This window comes from Pteropus vampyrus, unplaced genomic scaffold (assembly GCF_000151845.1).
Source record: "Pteropus vampyrus isolate Shadow unplaced genomic scaffold, Pvam_2.0 Scaffold82, whole genome shotgun sequence".
NCBI classification, from domain to species: Eukaryota; Metazoa; Chordata; class Mammalia; order Chiroptera; family Pteropodidae; genus Pteropus; species Pteropus vampyrus.
The window spans coordinates 5,942,114-5,962,759 of NW_011888863.1; the positions used below are offsets into that span (position 1 = coordinate 5,942,114).

Genomic DNA, 20,646 nt, shown 5'->3' on the forward strand with positions numbered 1-20,646 from the left:
AAGTCTGCTTGGTTGCATTTAGGTCAGTTTTGATAAAAGCAATTTAAAAATTTCTCTTAATTAAAAAATAACACGTCAACACCAAACAACAACAGAAAAGAAAATCCAGGTGTCTGTTTTTCATGGCTTATGTGGTACTATAGGAATGTAAGGCCTTTTCTGAACTATGAAAATGTAAATTAGGAAAAAACTAAGCTGCAGTATAAAGAATAGGTTAGAGGAAGGCATATTTGGAGAGGGAAACCAGTTACAGCAATTCAGGCAAGCGATCTTAAGGCCGGACTAAGGCAATGGCAGAAGGGATGGAAAGAAGTGGATCAATTTTAAAACTATAAATGAGAGGAAAGGACATGTAGCAATTGCTTTAGCCTAGTTCCGAGTTTTGGATAAGGTGTCTTCACATAATTAAATGCATCTTTAATGATGAGCATCAAGATTTTCAACAAAAACCCTCTTTCGTAGAAATGTTAGACTTGCCTCCTCTCTCTGGTTTCTTGGGCAATAATTGGGATGTTTTTGCCATTCACTGGGATAGAACACAGAAGCTGGTCAAAAACAACAATTCTTAGACAAATTGATTTAAACATGTATTACGGTTTATTGCTAGCAAGAGAATGGTGAGTGTATAGAAATGAGGAGTTATAGTTGAGAAAACAAAAGTTTACACTGGCAGCTAATTTTTGGAAAGCAGCTAGTAACTTAATGAACACAGCTTTATTCACAGTCATAAAAACACCATTTTGGTTATTATAGAGGAAATCTAGGGCAGAATACTGAAATGCCAGGTGTATTGCCTATCAGAAATAAATACACCATTCATCTAAGAAGCAAATGATAAGGATACATCTTGGGCTGTTAATTGGAATGACAAAGTTTCATTCCCCTGTAGTAGTTCCTAGAAGTTCCAGTGTACGGGGAAAGCAGGAACCCCACTTAAAGAAGGAAGAAGCAGAGACCCCAAGCAACAAGTTCTAATTTTGAACAGGTGGCTTCCAGTTTATTTCTCAAACTACCAAGTCAGAAGCAGAAACAAGGTTTGCCTAGTTCTTGGTTTAGGGCAACTTCCCCCCACCCCCCTTTGTTGTGCAGGTTCAGGTTTTAATTGTCGTCAGGTGAGATGGTGAGTTAATTTTGGAATGTGTTGAGTTGAGGGACTGGAGAGATGTCTGAAGTCTAGTTGGAAGATGGACATATGAGTCCAGAACTTGACTGACTTAGGTTGCAAATCGATTTAGATTGTACATTTACTAAAATTATTGTGAAAAGAAGGGCTTACGTTATGGTTTAATCGCAGTTCGACGTAGCGTCATAAAGGGCGTATACACTATTTTGCAAAGCACTCTATGCCTAGTGTCTAGAAATGTGATTGGCACAGTGTCATAAACAGTTCCATAATGAATATTTTAGAAATCAGAACCTGACGTTCCCTTCTTTCGCACCTCTTGCCCCTTTAAGAAAGACTAGGAAAGGGAAGAGAATGCGCTGCTGGGAAGGAAGGCGGGGCCTGCCGCCCGGGGTCCCGCTGCCGCCGTCCTGCCCGCGGCGAGCCTCAGGCTCTAGAAGCGGGACCCACTTGTTCTAAAGAATGCACGAAAAGACGAGCAAAGCAAGTGACAGACGTGCCCTGTGCTTTAGCTTCCCAGGGTGGTGTAAGCAAAGCCAGGTAAGGCGCAAAAGGCTGGCTGTGCCTGTCCCTTTAAGACCGACTCCTGTCCTTAGAGGGAAATAACACGGTCACAAACACGTTTGGAACTTACCCATCTGAATCTGTCTTCTTATCATTTAATGCATATACTAAGTGTCCACTACAGAAGCACATATTCATACCCGATTGGTGCCGGGGTGGTAAGGGCAGGCGCTGGTGTAGATGACATGGTGTTTAAAACCAAAATCTTAACATTTGTCTTGCTGTTGTTTTTACACCTTAGGCATGTGAGATTCAAGGGCTCTAGTGCTTCCTAACAGAATTAGTCCAAATGAGTTGTCAGGCCGTTAGCGACCCCTGAGATTCCCCAGGACATAAACGTGGGGGTAACTAACACTCACTGAAGTCTTCTTGAATTCGCACACAAGTGGCCTGACAGGCATTTTGGCCTGCCTGGTGTTTTGCTATTTTAGTCACCAACGTTTAAAGGTGGGAGCTTATGTGTAAATAGCTGGCTTACTTTGAGAAATTGGAAGATCTGGCAAGGCGGGCATTCCTGCCTGGCAGCATTTTGCTGGCCCCTTTGAGCCAGTGTTTAGAAGCAGTCTCGTTTGCCACAGCCCCTCTGTTAACCTACAGTCAGCTTGCATCACTCATTTGTCACCAGTTTGGCTCATGGTAGGCATTTGGGTTTTGGGTCCCTACTCTAAATGCTTAGGCAGATAAGACAATTTGAAACTTTTATGCAGAACAGACCAGAAGTCCCAAACAACTGGGTGTATGGATTTGTTTAATCTGCTGTTCCTCATTCCCACTTTCTTTTCAAGGTGTTTTTTCTTTTGAAACAAGTGTTTTCAGCCCAGGCTTGATAAAGATGAATCATCAGAGATATTTACAGAAAGAGATTTGGAAGTCGCTACTCTTTTATTACAATTAAATCCATAGATTAAGAAAAACATCTGAATCTTGTTTACATTGTTTAATGCTATAACAATTGTTATTGGAGTATAGTCAGTGTAATTTGTATACCTCTGCCCACAATTATAGTTTGTAATCTCCACAACTCTTGACTAGACTTCATAAAGGCAAGAACTGTGTTTGCCTGTTAATAGTTCTGTTCCACTACTAGAATCTAAGCTTCCTGGAGACAGGGACTTTTATTTTGTTCACAGTTGCCAAGTACAGTGCCTGCTTAAAGGTGAGTGATTAAATTATGAAAAAACTTTAAAAGATACACCTTATTTTATGTAACAGGCATTGTTCCTGAAGATTTCTCTCAAAATCAAGTGCTTTTATATTTGTTCGAAATTGAAAGGATTGTTGTGAAAAGGCATCCTTTTAAAAGATTGATTGTCCTAAATTGATGACCAATGTTTTCATCTAAAATGAACTTGTATTTGTGAATTATCTGCTACAGAGCTTACATCGCAATACTTTCTTACTTCATAACAGGATTTGGAAGTCTGGGTGAGCCTTGGGATTTTCGGTATTATTTCTGTTTTTAGAGATCTAGAGATTCCAGTTGAGATCAAGTTGGCAGCCAGATCCTTATTCCTTGCCCACGAGAAGCTACTCTTATCAACAGCAACACTGAAGGAACCTGTGTTTTGGAAAAGGACTGATGGCCTTGAGCCTTGGTTGGAGAGCATTTGCACCGTTTCCCATGAACCACTGTGGTGTCTTTGTGAAGGCTATGAGAAGCAGTGGCCTTCCCTTGTTTCCCTGGGGCCATGGTCCCCGGAGGGGAGTTAGAAGCCTTTTGGAACCTGAGATGAAAGCTTTCCTGGAGGAGAACACTGAAGTCACCAACAGTGGCAGCCTGACCCCCGAAATCCGGTTGCGGCTTTTGACCCCCAAATGCAAGTTCTGGTGGGAAAGAGCTGACCTGTGGCCCCACAGCGATCCTTACTGGGCAATCTACTGGCCAGGAGGCCAAGCTCTGTCTAGGTACTACCCTAAATAAAATGGGAACCTTTAAGGTTGCTACAGATCCTTTCTCTTTTCAGCTCCTTCCAACTCCACAGTCTTCATGTCCCTCACAAAAAAAAGAGAAAAACCCGGCATTCTTTTCTTAATTTAGAGTAGTTTAAGCATAATTTTTGGTTGCTTTGTTGCATAGTTTTACCTTCTACTCCATGCCTATCAAGGTATTTCCCCAATATATTTCTATCCTCAAGAGAAATCCTAGGGTCAGCTGTCAAGACCCAAGATAGCTGTAAATGATCCAGATTTCACACTGTTCTCAGGTTCATGGTTTCTTATGGTCAGTGCAGAGATCCTACATGGAACCTAAAGCCCCTGTCCTTAAGCTCTTCTAGTTTAATCCTGTAAATGTTACTCAAGTCTCACACCCCCTCCATCATTACCTTTTCTCAATTTCCCAAAGAACAAAAAATGTCAGTGAATGAATGGGCTGTGCAGATTCCCTCTTCTCTAGTGGTTTATTGACGTCTCAGGTGCACATGCAACTTGAACCTGCATTCTTAAGGTCCCTCCTTCCAGTTCCCCACACTGCAAAGGTCTTTAGGACATTTTCTTACACATTCACACTATGCTTTTTATTAAACTACAGCTGCTGAAACAAAGGCAAGAACTTTCAGCTTTCAATCTAGTCTTTGCTTTTCGACTGGTAAATGATTTCATCTGTTTGTGCCTCAAGATTGCAGAGCTGTGAAACAAAGGGGATGATTTCTTTTTCACATGAATGATATGGCCTAACAAAATTAATGTTGTATATAGTTGTAAATGCAAAATAAATGCACACCTAGAGCTTTTGAGAGAATCCCGAGAACTGGAAAACTTTTCAGGTAGAATCAAACAATTCCAATTTTCTGGTTGTACTGCCAAATTTTCAAACTTTATTGTTTACACCATTTAAAAATATACTGACATTTTAAGTGACTATTACCTATTAAGTTATTATTTATCAACTCCAAATGTACAATCAAATTCCTTAAGAGACTGTCTGAATCAGAGTACTCCAAAGATTGGTGTCCTACGGATGTGTTTTGCGTGGCCTTGTGATTGTTTTTCTGAGTTACTCCCTAGGCATTTTACAGTGTGATAGGGTACCATCCTAACACCCAGCGTCTGGGCATTTTTACAAGGACTTGAGTTTAGGATGCCCGCCCTAAGTACCCTCTTTGCTTTTACCAGGGTTATTTTAAAATAACTACTTAGAGTTAAGCCCTTGAAAAGTTAGTGACCTGTGCCCCCAGTCACCTTCTAAGTAATAGGTGCTTGTACTCTGCTTTCTATCCCCTGCTTCTGACCTGAGAAGGACGGCTCTTCCCCCAACGCATGGTGCCTCTTTGCTTCTGGGATCTGGAAGTAATAAATCTTGTGACTCTATTTCCTGTGTTGGTGCATTGAAACTGCGCCTTCATCAAAATGACCCCGTGGTTTTTACCTCCCCCAAGTGGGAGCTCACACATGGAGGGAGGTACCTGATGCCCCAGTGTGGGTGGCTTGTACCTCTTTATTTGGCAGGCTCTAATCTGCACATTCTTAAATCAGCTCCTGCTGCTCAACACAGTTGTAAACTTTTTTAAAAAATCAGTTGCTAACATTTAAAACTTGAGGGATTTCATGTAAAATCTACATTGATTTGAAAAACAGGAACAATCTCTTGTAACAGGATTTCTGTGTGGCAACAATTAGCTGAAGATGGGTAGCAGCTGTCCCTTCTAACAGGGCATTACACCCCTACTTTGACACAGTCTCTGCTATTTATTATTCCAGTGTTAAGATCAAGTGTCAGTTGACTTTCATTATTTTAGGATTTTCTCATTCATCTTCACGTTTGGTAACTACTTAGCCTTGAGCCAAATTCTTTGATTGAACTAGACTTTGATCATACCTTATCAGAGAGGCCACTGTAATGGAATTCAAGGAGTGGGCACAACTACTCTATAATGAACATTCAAAGGAGATGGTGGATTTTGGATCTGGCATATTGGGTCCTGATTATGGTGCTATTTTGTCTGTCTATATTGTTGATGTTTGGTAGTTTGTAGATCATAGTAAGCGCTCAATGTTTTTTAAACGGTGACTTTAAGAGCACGATTAGTCAGTTTTATGGAACTGCTCTCCACACCTGCTGAAGAGTAAGGTCAAAAGACTAGGTCCTTTCTCTGCCACCTCTGTCCATCTCTTAAGATTTACATTTTGTCTCTAGTCAGGCCAAACTTGCCATGGTTGGACCAAGTTCCTCTGCTACATTCCACTATTTCTTTGTCTAGTCAACCCAGAGAAATTTTTCTTGGTTACCTCTTACTGAGTTTCTTCCATCTCTTAGATGTTTTTTCACTTTCTTTCTAATTTAGGTATCTTTTGGATAATCCTGATGTCGTCAGAGGAAAATCTGTGTTAGACCTTGGGAGTGGATGTGGAGCTACAGCTATTGCTGCTAAGATGAGTGGGGCATCAAGGATCTTGGCCACCGACATAGACCCTAGTAAGGATTTCATATTTAAAAGTATTTATAGCTCATCTTTTAATTTTTTTTCTAGGACAAATATCTACAGATGCCTCCACATGATAGTTTATTTCCATGTGTATAACATATCATGAACTATGTTCAGTGGCACATTATTTGTGGGGAATCCTGTGTGGCCTGAGTTGACAGTACATTTCCCCCAAGAGGATTTGTATTTGTGTCTGTCAGATATGTCCAAGTGATACCAACCTGAGAACTTACTGTTGATTTCTGGGCTAGGAACTTCCTGAAATATATAGGTAGTGTTTATTTGACTCAAAACCCAAGTGAGGATAGGCCTGTGTCTTTGAGGGTGATTTTGTTCCATTAGAACCCAAGTTAAGACAGGTAAGTTTTAATATCTGATTTTCTTCTAGTCTTTCCTTTCATTGAGGATCCAGCCTTTGAAGGTCTTTATTTGATACAGGGACTCAGTTCTAACTTGCCATATTGCTGAAGCCTAACACTTGTTTCCCTGTCCCCTGTACCAACCAAACCTCTTGGTTACAGAGATTAGCAAATGTTCCTTAAAACCCCAACATTTCTAGGAGTTTTGTATTGATTGTTTTGTTTTGGGGATATCCATTCAAATATTTTAAAATTGCAGTAAATAGCTTATACTTGTATAAACTTTAGTCTTCTTTACCTAAAAATCATCTTTCAACAGAAAGGGGAAAAAACATTATTTGGAGGTTTTCTAAATTACTTAAATGAATCAACAGGGAATTAAAACAGCCTAATATATACCAGTTCATCATATGCTTTTTTAAAGTTGCAGGAATGGCTATCACACTAAATTGTGAATTGAATCAACTGAATCCTTTTCCAATCTTAACCAAAAACATTTTGGATTTGGAACAAGATAAGTGGGACCTTATAGTGCTTGGAGATATGTTTTATGATGAAGACCTTGCAGATAGTCTTCATCGATGGCTGAAGAATTGCTTTTGGACCCACAGAACTCAAGTACTGATTGGTGATCCTGGACGACCCCAGTTCAGAGGACATAGCATTCAGCATCAGCTGCACAAAGTGGTAGAATATTCACTTCCGGAATCTACTAGGCAAGAAAACAATGGACTGACAACAAGCACAGTGTGGGATTTCCAACCTTGAGTTGTCAGATTGCTTCTAATAACTATGTTTGGGTTTAACTCTAAATGACTCTCCAGTTTAAAGAATGCAATTCCTATGAAATGGAAAATCTTGTTTCCAAAATATGAATGTTTAAGTTTTGTCATGTAACTAGTTCTGCCTTATACCAAATATACAATCCTCTATCTGCCATTTTTTCTAGTTTTACTGCTATAGGAATATAATTATAGAAGGCATTATCCAGTAATAGCAACATGTAATTTAAGTAGTAGAGAGGAATTACACATTGTAGCAGAGTCTGTTTCCATAGTTGAGGACACCTGTATGATGTATTGTTGAATTAAACAAAATACAAAATATGGAATATAGTATTCAGAATATAATAGGGCAACCATAAATAAAATTGACAACCATGGATAAAAACAAGATTTTAGGATTTCCTACATATTCTGCACTGTGACACTTAGGTTATACCAACGCTTCGTTCCCCAGGTTTTTAAGATCTTTTATATTAAAAACACTATGACATAAATAAGAAACAATGTGAAAAATAATGTGTATAGTATACCACTTCTTATGTAAAAAAAGATGTACGCATATATTGAGGAAGAGACTGAAGACAGGGAAAATACAAAGTCACTTTGACCAAGCTGCTAAATTATTAACATGAAGATGGAGGGATAAGGAAACGATTCTTTTTCTTGTCTTAACTAGCCTGGGAACTTAAACTTTTGGATTTTCCAGTCCTATGTCAATGCTGGGACATTTATTTACCTGTGGGTAACCCTCTGGCTACCCCCTAAAGGACTCAGGATGTGACCAGACCTCCTGGTGCTCACCCTCCAGACTCCCTGGCATCCACCATCCAGACCTCTGACATCTGACTGATAACTGTCCTGGGCCAATTTTAGGGCTAAGGATGCAGGACTGATTATTCCCAAGGATGTGACTTTTACTATAAGAACTCTTAACTTTTCTTCTTTAAAACACTTTTTTTTTTTTTTTTTTTTGCCTAGCTGTGTTTCCAGTTTGTAAACTCTAAGACCCTTGGATAAATCTTTGTCATTTTTTTCTAGCAAAGCCTCCAGACTCTTTTTGAGTCTGTTTGACAACACCTACATATATATGTGTGTGTATAAAATACATATTTGCTTGCAGCATACATAGAATATCTCTAGAAAGATAAGAAACTGGGACTAGTGGTTGCCTTCTGAGAGGGTACCAGATAGCTGGTGGACAGGGATACCTGGTTTTTACCTTTGGGTCTTGTAATTTTGTACTAATTATATATTTGTATTTCCTATTCTCTAAAAGTGCTGTAAACACCACCACATATATGTTCTAAGTTAAGTATAAAATGTAGCCTGATAGTGGCTATACACACACACAAATATATATGTACGTATATATACACACATATATACGTGTATATATTTCCACACTATAAACATAGCACATTTATAAAGTATTAACAGTAAGGACAAGAAATAGAGATGAATATGTAAACCCTACTTCTAAATATGTACAAGGAATTTAACATACCACACTTTCCTAGTTTTTCACTACATCAAAGTTAAAATAGGAAATCTGTAAGAAAGTACCACTGAGATAGGCTCATGACACAGGGAATATGCTGAATTTGGGGGTAGGTTAAGCACAGTATACTTCAGAGAATTTCGTGATTACAGAAGAGTAATACATTTCATTTAAAAACGAAGAGCTGTGCTGTTTATTTTACAATGTGAAACCAATAGTGCTTCAGGATACTACCTCTGTAATGAGAGTTTATATTTACTCATATATTCCTGAATGTAGTTTTTAAGGAAGAAAGTTCATAGATGGAGAGCACATATTTTGGAAATGTGATATTGTGATTTATAGGATATACATAAATATCTTTGGTCATTCAGATGACCAAAATATATTTCTCAAATGTACTGGTCTTCATCCATAGTTCCTGGCTTACACCTCCCCACACTTTTGGAATTTCCTGAACAATAAGCAATGTAGCATCTTTTATTATAATATTTGGTCTCTTGTCCTCAGTTCCTGAAAACAGAGCCATAAAGGTGAAAGGATGTCTTGTTATTCATAACAAACCTTTTCCACCATAACTTGGTTTATGTTAATGAAGGTGACTTTTGCAAAGCACATAAGGATAGGGGCTGGTTGCCATGAGCCAATCATGAACAGAGGGTTGGAACTTGCAGTTCCACCCCCTGATTTTTTGGGGAGGAGAGAGGGGTGAGAGGTTGAATCAATCACCAATAGCCAATGAATTAATCAGTCATGCCTACAAAACGAGGCCTCCATAAAAAGCTACAAGGAGGGGGTTTGGAGAGCTTCCAGGCTGAAAAACCAGAAGCCTTCCATCTGCCAGAGCTCCAGGCCCCAAACTCCAGGAAGACAGAAACTGCTTCTTTGTTTGGGACCTCTCCCTACGTATCTCTTCACCAGGCTGTTTTATGTAACTAATTGATATTCTAGTGAGTAAACAGGTTTTCCTGAGTTCTGTGAGTGGTTCTAGCAAATTAATCGAACCCAAGGAGGGGGTCGTTGGAACCTCCAATTTGTAGCCAGTAGGTCTGAAGCACAGGTAACAACCTGGACCTGTAACTGGCATCTGAAGTGTGTGTGTGTGTGTGGTGAGGAGAGGCAGTCTTTTAGGACTGAACCCTTAACCTGTGGACTCTGATGCTATCTACAGATAGACAGTGTCAGAATTGAGCTGAATTCTTGGACACCTTGCTGGTGTCTGAGAACAGTTTGTTGATGTGGGGGGACTCCCCACCACACACAGAATTAGGTCTGGGAATTCTTCAGAAAAAGTAGCCATAAAAACCAATGAGATAAGTGGCTGGGCAAGGGCTTCGGTAACACTCATATGCTGAATGGCTAAGGTATTTGATGTCATAGATTATGATATTATAATATTGCTTTGTTTCATTAAATATTAAATTAAAGAATTCTTTAAATTAAAGAATTTACAGGCCAGATGTTCAGCTTTGCTTTTGGCCAATGGGCATTTAAATACTTCAGGAAGGGAGGAACCAGAAAATAGTTAGAAAGGTATTTATACTTTTAGAAATACCTTTACTTAGAATTCTAATGTCTAGCCATATTGGTAAATTTCTCTTATAATATCTCAAATATCTAGGTAGGAAAAGGAAATCTCCAGGGAAAACAGGTAATTTTAAAACTTAGTTATTTGAGAAATAAAGACAGTACCCACCCCCACCCCCCACCCCCAACATCCATCAGAAGGCATGCTAGGATTACCATTTCAAAAACAATGACTCATCAAGCAAACAGAATAATAGCACTATTAGCGTGTTTAAGAGTCTGGTTAAAGCATGAACCATATTATGTACTGGAAAGCCAATCTCCAAGACCATCATTTCCTGATAGTATGAAGATCACAGCATCAATAAACAGTCCATGTCACTTGCTTTAATTTGTTTGGGCCTACTAATTGCTCCAAGACTTCTCGCGAATGATCTACGAAAGAAAACAATGATAATACATTAATTCACAGTAATCAGAGATATTTCATGTGTCCTAATGCATAAACTGGGAATGATAACTATTATATCTCATAGGGTTAAAGGATTAAATAAGATGACATGTAAAGAATAGCATACAACTAAAAAAACAATTAATGGAAACCCTCACTATTATTAGCTGCAGTGTACATGCCATAATATACTTAAAAAAAACAACAACAAAAAAACACAAGCATATATTGTTTTCTCTATAATTTCACCTACCAGAGAGTAATGGTGTAATTTTATCATTAACCCATGTATAGCCTTTCTCAGGCTCCTAGCAAGAAACAGAAGACACACTAAAGTGGGGTATGTGAACAGGGTTTACTGAAGTGACTACTTACAAAGGAGTGAGCAGGATTAAAGAAAGCCAGAAGGTAAGGTAAGCACTTTGGAAGCTGAAACATGTCCAAAAAGGTTAGAGGGGGAACTAGTTATTAGAGCAGAACAGCTTGCTTTCCATGTCATTCAGTATTATTATAAAGCATGATTTTTAATAGATATTATTATATGAATTAATTAAAATTTAACCAATGTTTATTATTGGATGTTTAGATAGTTTTCAGATATTCACAATGTATAGTAGTGATTTTAATAAGGTTTACATCTTTTGCAAAGTCAGTTTTACAATGTCTTAAAAATATGTATTTGAAAACTGCTAAAATTTTATTACTTTGAAAATTATTCAGAAGTTTAACAAACTTGTCTCATAGATACAATCTATGTTTTATGTACAACATATCTCTAATCTAGTCTTGGAAATTTTCTAGTTTAATGGTTATTGGATTTACAGATTTCACAGACTAGTAGGAAAAAAAGTGAGCCCAACATATGGTTACTAAATTTTATTTTAAGTAAAACAAAAATAAGCCCAAATATCAAGGTTTAATGTAAGCAAGAGAACCAGAGAGTATATGGAAATAAGAACTTATAGTTGGGAAAACAAAGGTTTACAACAGCAGCTAATTAAAAAAAAAAAAAGCTAGTAAGCTAACAAATATAATTTTATTCATTGTCATAAAAATATCAGTTATTATAGAGGAAATTGTTATATAGGAAATCTAGTTTAAAGAAAGGTTTCTAATAGGTTGAAAGTAAAAGGATGGAAAAAGATATATGATGCAAACAGCAAATGCAACAAAGCTAGAATGGCTATACAAATAACAGAAGGGAAAACACAACTCATTCTCTGAGGCCAGTATTACCCTGACACCAAAGCCAGACAAAGGCATCACAAACACACAAAACTACAGACCAATACGTACTTGAAAATCCTCAACAAACACTAGCAAACCAAACCTAGTAACATATAAAAAGGATTATATGCCATGATCAACTGGGATTTAGCTCAGGAATGCAAAATTGGTTTAATATCTGAAAATCAATTAGTACAATACACTGTATTAGTTTCCTACTGCTGTTGCCATTAGAACACGGACGTCTTTGGGTGGTGGCATTATTCTGCCTATGACATATAGCATATCAATAGACTAAAGGACAAAGACCACACAATCTCAGTAGACACAGAAAAAGCACTTGACAGAATCCAACCCTCATGATAAAAACGTTCAACAAACTAGGAATAGAAAGGAACTTCCACAACCTGATAAAGGGCATCCATGGAAAACCCACAGTTAATATCATATTTAATGGTGAAACACTAAATGTTTCCCCCTAAGATCAGGAACAAGACAAGGATGTCTGCTCTTGCCACTTCTATTCAACAATGAACTGGAGGTTCTAGCCATGGAAATTAAGGGAGAAAAAGAAATCAAAGGCATTCATGTTGGAAAGGAAGAAATAAAACTATATATTTTTTGTAGATTATATAATACTGTATATAAAATGTTCTAAGGAGTTTTCTAAAAAATTAGAAATAAATGAGTTCAGTAAGGTTCATGGTAGAAAGTCAATATACAAAAATCAAATGTGTTTCTATACACCAGCAATGAACAATTCCAAAATTAAGAAAGTAATTCCATTTATATTACCATCAAAAAGAAAAAAGTGGGAATAAATTTGACAAGTGAAAAACTTATACTCTGAAAACTATAAAACATTAAAGAAGTTGTAAATAAATGGAAGATATACAGATCAGAAGATTTAATATTAAGATGGCAATACTCCCTAAATCTACAGATTCAATGTAATCCCTACCAAAATCTCTTTTTAAAAGAAATTGACGAGATGATACTAATATTTATATAGGAATTCAAATGACCCAGAATAGCTAATATAGTTTTGAAAAAGAACAAAGTTGGAAAAGAATTTCATTTTAGCTAGTGTTTCTAGGATTATTTTGGCATTTTTTCTAGTTACGAATGTTACCAAACATTATATATAAATATTTTCTGACTATATTTATATCATTTTTCTGTAGGAATTTATTCTTGCACATAAATAGGAAGACACTTTCCCCCCGAGAGTAAGCATACAATATATTTTTATGTAATTAAAAAATTTAGATGCTAGATGGCAATATTACTCACTCTCCTCAGGCAACTTTTCCCCAGGAAAATATAGAGCATTTAAGATTGTGATTTTTGAACAGTAGGAATATTCAATGCCTACGAGTTTATTACAGTATAAGGAAAAATTGTAGGGCTCAGGAAATTCCTCTATTGGGAAAAGAACTAGAGATTGTGGATCTGGTGACTTTCCAGTTCCACTATCGACTATTTGTAAGATCTGGTGCAAGCTACTTACATTAACTCTATCTTTGTTCTAAAACAAGAGAGTTGTTTACATGACTTCTAAGGAAACTTTCACCATCTTTCTAAAAATCTATGACTTTTTAAAAGAGATTTCATTCACGACAGTCTCTTTATGAACACCAAGAAAAAGAAACCATGGGAAATATAAATTAACAAGCAAAATATTTTCACATTATCAAGGAAAATTTGGACATTTTTTTAGGATGCACAGTGAAAAAAGATCAGAGTTCTAATGCTTCATTATGGTGTCTGGCATAAAGAAGTTTTGTTATCCTGGATTAGTAATGAATGACTAAAATAAGGATGAGGTAACACAGTAATATAAGGTTTAGAAAATGAAAAATATGAAATAAAAAAAAGAGTTGTCCTTTAAGGAAGGAATCAGCCTCATTATAGGGAAACTGAAGCAAACCACTTGGGTCTTAAAATACTTTGCTTTGGCTCTTTATGATAAACCTTAACAATGTTATTATCTAGAAATCTATTAAAAAACTTGCTTGTAAAGCAATTAGGTTGAAACAAATCTACAGATATCACTAAAATTCTGAGTCAATTCAAAGGGGCAGATTTCCTGGCCTATCCTACCTCTTGATGTGAATTTAAGGACTCTGGTACTGTCTAATTGCTTTATTGCCCTTTTAAAATTTAAGCCCCCATGCCTGTGAATACTGTGAAACATGTTTAGATAATTATGAGAAACTAAAATACATGTCCACTGTAAAAGATTAGCAGAAGTGTGAGTTGAACTCACTGATAATCATTGTAGACATAATTAAATTAAAAACAAGTTTAAAAATTTTCCTGTTTCCATGTCTATGATTTACAATATTTTAAAATAACAGCTTATTTTTTTGTTTTTCTTTGTCTCTCCTACAGAAATAAAATCAGAGTGGTTCTAAAAGTTGTAAGACCTAATTTATCATATGGAGTTCTGTTTACTGTCTGACTGTAAGGTTAGAAAATTTTATAAACTTAGAAATATAGTAGAGAAAATAAACCTGTTAATTCAGGGAATCTGATGGGTAACTACAGTGTACATTGCCAATTTGGGGGACAGATTGCTGTGAGGATAACGTATATTAGAACTGTATAAACATATGTCCGTACATATATTCTTTTTTGTAAAATACCAGTAATATTGTCTTATATAGGTCAAATTACATTTGAACAATTACAAGAAGAAACATATAAGGTGTCATGAAAGAAGAAAGAACTTACATTTTTCATGACCCCCTCCTCCCCGAAGTATTTGTCTTTGGAGAAAAAAAAAATTAAAAACATACAATGGTAGCAGTGATGATGGGAAAGGGGAAGAGTAGAGATAATCTGGGTATTGAAAAACTTCAGCCTTTTCTCTGTAAGAATCTTTATTGATAACAGCCATTGTGTATGAACTCTTTTGCATTTTTAGCAGGTCTTCCAATTGTATGACTGATAATTATACATAAAGGAAAGCTGAGGTCCATAAAAGGTAGGTAATTCAATGTTTTGGAGAGATGGCAAGAGACTGAGGATCAGTGTTCATTTCACTACGTCTTGAAATTTTAGTTTTAGTCTTAGCACTATTATTAAAAACTGTGTTACAATGGGCAAATAACATTTCAGTGTCTCACCTTCCTATTCTGCGAAATCAGGGATTGGAAAAATAATATACACAGTATTCTGCGCTAAAAAAAATTGACAAACGCTTGGATAAAAAAGTTTTAAGTTTCATAGCTATCACATTTTTCAGAGCCTTTGATAAATTAGTATTCACTATAGTGTTGTGTTGCATTTCTCAAGCTTTTTGGACATATGAACATTTTTTGTTTTATGTTATACCTCTGGTGTCTTCTAGAACACCATGCATATAAACTATAGTGAAATCAAAGGATTTAGGAACAGATCAAGGAAAAAGATATGACCACAGGGTGGCAGCAGGACACAACGACCTTTATTTGGGCCGCACTTTGAAAGGTTTGTGTGCAAAGGAAGTCCCTCACAACGTGAGACCTTCCCATAGTGTGTTTGTGGGGTGTGGGGGGACACTACTCAGAAGGGGCTAGGGTAGTAGGGTAAGGGAACTCCCAGAGGACTGAGGAGGGGTTTACATTCTGGTATTACTCAGCAGCAAGACAAGGAACCTCTGGGTCACAGAGCTGCAAAAAGCAAGAGTGGCTTGGGGTCTTTTATAGCCCTGGGTTTTACCTTATTTATGGGTAGTAAATGTTGAGTGTAGTTTTTCAGAGTATGCAAAGCAGGCAGGCTATAGATGGATAGATAAAAATCTGCTTATTAAGTTATATTTAAAACAAATGGATAAATTAGAATTTGAGTTTGGTGCAAGTGGGCTTTTTTGAGCTAATAGTCACAGTCTGCTGTGAAGAAGAAAACAATATGAGGCCAATATTCAGAGGCCATCTTTGGCTCATTTATATAACTGTAATATAGGTGGTAAATGCTGGACTAGGTAATCTTCCAGGTCAAAAATATCATGATTCTATCCCCCAAATTTTGAACTCCTATCATTTCAATGTCTGCTTCTATAACTTCCAACAGACACATGAAAATATAAGAATAGGGATAATTGTGTTCTTGCTCCAAATACTCAAGTTGACTGATAATTTTTCTTTACTGTAAAGCAATGTTTCTCAAAGTATGATACACAGATCCTTTCAAGATTGTGAGCTGAACTAGTCATTTTATTCATGGAACACAATTTTTAATTGCCGACCTAAGGTTATTCAGACTCGGATACTTCACAGACTATTTCTTGAAAAAGAACAAAATAAGCCTGTCACTTCAAAGAAAATAAATGATAGGAGTTTGTTGTCAGTGATAAAGTTTTAGCTTTCAAGTGAATTTTGGAAAACTTGTAGCCGCCATTCTGATCTTGAAAGATACCCATACCTTTCTGATGAGATCAGTGGTGATATTAACAAATGTGATTTTTAAAACATAATTATCTGTGATGACATTTGAAAGATCTATGTAACTCAGAGGACCAATATTTTCCAAATTGCCAAGGCATGATATTACAAAATCACATGGGGGTAAAAGATTCATTCAAAATGCAAGACAAATTGTAATGTAAGTGTATGAAAATTTCATTGACATGTTTTCAACTTCCACACTGCAACTAACATTTAAGAAATTACCACTTGTTGAGTTTGGGGTAATAGCAAAGAAGAGTATCCACAATGGCTTGAAAAGTGATGATCTGAATGAAAATAGTTCTCTCTTCTTCATGTAATAGGTTTATTATTTTAAAAAATGAGTTAATAAATCTATTAAAAATTCTCAGCTTTAATATTTAATTTAATAATATAAGCCACATAAACAACAAACTCTTTGGGATCCTCAGTTTTTAAGAGTGTAAATGGGTTCTGAGATCTATTTGAAAAATGCTGCCATAAAGTATTATCTCAATTACTAAAAACTAAAAATGGTTGTTTGTCATCTCCAATTAGAATACAAAGAAAAACCAATAGAATTTATTCTGAAACATAAAGAGGGTATACGAAATCTAGGAGTCTTCTAGAATTACATTTCTATCATTTATCTTTTAGAGAGAAGATAAAACCAAAATACTAGAGGGAAGGAGAAAAACATGCTTTTAACATGCACACAGGTCAACATCCATCAGAACATTGTTTCTTACAAAGAATAAACCATGGGACACATTTTGCTTTCAGATGAACACAACTGTTCAATGATGCGTGTGAACCATTCTCTCAGAGGAAGCTGGTTCTGTTTTGGGACTCAGTGTTTAAATATTGTTAGTTATATAGACAAAAAAGAGTCTATGTGAATTCTCCAGCCTACCATGCCCCTTAAATTCATAAATTCCAGATCTATTTAAATAAGCAATCTAAACAGACCCTTTCTACTGTCAAATACAATTACCATGTTTATGAAGAGGTCTGGTTTAGGCAATTGTTCTCTTTGTGAACCTGAGTTGAAGTGGGTGAGTTTTAGGCTGAATGGTCACTCTTTCCAATGCAATATCAAAAGGACTAAACTACATAGTCACAAAATTCCCTAAACTTAAAATAAAGTGGTCGGTATTCAGTGCTAAGAGAATAAACAATATATTCATAATTTGACTAATGTTTACAGATTGAATAATCTAATAATTCTATAGATAATCTAGAGATTACAAGTAAATAGCTTTATTTGATCATGTTTCTAAACACATTGATTTGGAAGTCTACTGAATGAATAAGAATTCCTTGAAGTAGGGAATGGCTACATAAGCCTCTTGGTATTAAGAATCAGTTTAGTTTTCTGTACTGTATTACATTTTCAGATGTTATGACCTCTGACTAAATCAGAATATTTAAAGTTTTTCTTTTTTCTGTAGAAAGGGAGGTAATCTTTTAATTGACCAGTTATGAAAAGGGTTTTTCTGATTGAAGTATTTTTACTTTTGTAACTATAATTACCATTTTTATTTGTGATTAAAAATATTTCTAAATATATCATGACATTTTTCGACAATGGTATTTTAATTTGTATGTTGAACAAGCACAGCTCTTAAGGTACAATGTTGATATCAACTCTATTTTTGTCTCCCTTTGTCTCTGTTCATTGAGGGATCATTCTTCTGCTTCTGGATGAACATTTAGGTAATACTATGACTTTCTGGTGTTTCCTACTATAAAATGTCTAACTACACTTTAAGTTGCAAAATACCTGAACCCTCCCTCTGCATTCATCCCTCGAGGATGGCTCTCCCTCCCAACACGCTCACATCTGGTCTATGAGCAACACTTACACATCCTCAGATTCTGAGAGTTCAGGCTGATTTTAATGCAGCAGCAACCTTTCCTTTTCTCCTACTGACAGCAGCTAGCTATGCAGAGGGTACATACCAGGCCCAAGTAGTCCTGCTGAAACTCCTCTGACTGAGGTCTAGGTGAAAGGTCAAACAGCAACAGTCTCCAAAGAAGTCCTCACCAAAATCCCTTCTTAATAATTATCATCTCAACCCTTTAAATACTTTTTGTGGATGATGGGTTTCTAGGGTTGTGATATTTCTTTTGAAATTTATTCAGATATTTCTTTTGAAAATTGGCATCTCTGGCATTTCTCTCACTTGAATTTTATACTGACTATTTTGTTGCCTTAGATGAAACTTCCAATTTAATGTCTCACAAAAGTAGCTATGCCATATAGAAAAATATAATTAATTTTACTTTTGTAATCTAGAATTCATTTTACATATTTATTGAGTATAACACAGCTAGATATGGAAGGCAGGCAGGCAGGAAGGAAGGAAGGAAGGAAGGAAGGAAGGAAGGAAGGAAGGAAGGAAGGAAGGAAGGAAGAAAAGAATTACATGGCATAACCCCTGTCCTTTAGGATCTTAAAGTTGAGTTAGTAAATTCAGTATATTCAATTATTATGTGAATAGAGAAAGATTTAGTGGGATTAAGCTTTCCTAGTGTCTGGAATCTTACTAGCCAGGCATTTCTCTTGAATTCACCAACTGATAATATATCTTTGGTTACCAGTAATCTCAATAATTATGTCATTTATCTCAAAAACCTCTGGGTTTAAAAATCAGATTAACCACTACAACATATTTTCCGGACACATTTGTTTAAATAAAGAGAAATGCAGATAAGAGACATATGCAATGAAGAGGAAGGAAGTAGTAGGAAGTGGGCTCTGGAGAACCTCCAAAGTGCCCGGCTTTTGGGAGAGCATGGATCAGGACCAGTTCATCCACAGAGCGCAGAGTGTGGGCACTAGATAGCAGTAGTAATGGTAAAGTAATTTTTTTTCTTTCCTTTACTCCCTCTTGCTCCCCCAATGCTACTGTGCACTGACATTGGTGGAGTCAGAAACCATGGCGGGTCAGCTGGGGAAGAGAGAGAAGTACAAGCTGGTAAAACAGAAAACGAACAACACCCCCTTACCCACTGCAACCTACCCACCTACAACAAACCTAAGCTGACTGGAGGAGCAAAGCTTTAACTACAACTTGTTTGAATATTATACGGGCCTAAGACATTTTAATTACTGAAATGTGAAGGATTCAGTGATATGAAATGATGAAACATATCTATCTGAGAATAAGAAAAGTTGATGATACATGTCTGATATTTCATCTGGCTTTGGGGAAAAATTAGCCCCCTTAGAGCAGATCTGTAATTAAAACAGTGTGGGGAAATAGAATCATTTTAAGAGTACCACTTGCTCGATCAGTGTATTGATGAAATATACACATCTCAGTGGTAGATTTACACACTTTTAGCTGGTATTCTGAAAAGATCTATTATCAAAGGTTGCTGTTACTACAGTTCACATACTGTGGTCTCTTCCACCTTATAACAATAGCCTACTTATTAGAATACAATTTTATTGTTGGATGACCATTCGAGAGCCTTTGCTTGCCTTCTCACAACCCCCAAAGCAGTACACACATGTACCAATCCCCTGCACTCAGTCCTATGAGTTTTCCTGGTTCTAAATTATTTTCTTAAAATTATTATTAACTTTAGAAGGTAAAATCAGTCACATGATACAAAATTCAAGAGGCAGAAAGAGTATGTATATAGTGAAGGTTTTTTCCTCTTCTTGTCCTTCTACAATTTTCCCTAGAGGTAACCACTGTTAACAATTTCTAATGTCCCTCTTGGCGTTAGTTTTTTGAGAGATGTTTTGCCTAAAATTAGATATAGTTTTCATTATAGATGTCACTGGTAAACAAATATAACCTATTATAGGCTTGATTTACATTGGTGGTCCAAATATAAGAAAAAACATCAGTTGTCAAAAGGACTTCTAGGATAGTAACTCAACCTAGAGAATAGCTGTTTAGACTGTAGTTAGAGAAATGAGCCAGAAGGACTTGGCATAAGTACTGATTTACAAGTGAGATCTAGATTATATTGTGGCGTAGGTAAGGATAATGTCAAAGGGGTGAGGTGCTATGGTTTCTGGGGCACAGTGATATACAGTATCATGGTTCTCATACAGGCCAAATGGGCTATGAGTACTTTGTTTTCCTTCAGTGAAGAACCACATTAACCTAAGAGTCCAAATTATTCTGAATCTCAACGGCTACAGATTGATGGTTATTTAACATATTTGATATATGTAATATTACAAACTTGATTTTTTTTATTGTCTACATTAAGCATCATGTATTGTATCATGACCACTATCACTGCCATCACCATC

The 20,646-nt window shown here is 36.4% G+C and overlaps 2 protein-coding genes across 7 annotated transcripts in view; one reads left to right on the forward strand and one right to left on the reverse strand.

The window, feature by feature from the left end:
* The window catches only part of ETFBKMT (electron transfer flavoprotein beta subunit lysine methyltransferase), an 8,099-nt gene extending 343 nt beyond the window's left edge, over positions 1 to 7,756 (forward strand). The window contains exons 1-4 of one of the 4 annotated variants that reach the window (XM_011363134.2): positions 1,503 to 1,663; positions 3,098 to 3,592; positions 5,971 to 6,101; positions 6,895 to 7,756. In XM_011363134.2, the coding sequence (XP_011361436.1) occupies positions 3,267 to 3,592; positions 5,971 to 6,101; positions 6,895 to 7,238 (801 nt within the window). In that variant the 5' untranslated portion in view covers positions 1,503 to 1,663; positions 3,098 to 3,266 and the 3' untranslated portion in view covers positions 7,239 to 7,756. Of the gene's footprint in view, positions 1 to 1,502; positions 1,664 to 3,097; positions 3,593 to 5,970; positions 6,102 to 6,894 lie in introns of those variants that run through there. The other 3 variants (XM_011363133.2, XM_011363136.2, XM_023532392.1) reach the window with 3 other exon arrangements.
* A 451-nt stretch (positions 7,757 to 8,207) lies between these two features.
* AMN1 (antagonist of mitotic exit network 1 homolog) overlaps positions 8,208 to 20,646 on the reverse strand; it is a 43,650-nt gene continuing 31,211 nt past the window's right edge. For all 3 annotated transcript variants that reach the window (XM_011363138.2, XM_011363137.2, XM_023532393.1), the window contains exon 7: positions 8,208 to 10,715. In XM_011363138.2, coding sequence (XP_011361440.1) covers positions 10,642 to 10,715 — 74 coding nt within the window. In that variant the 3' untranslated portion in view covers positions 8,208 to 10,641. The remainder of the gene's footprint in view (positions 10,716 to 20,646) is intronic.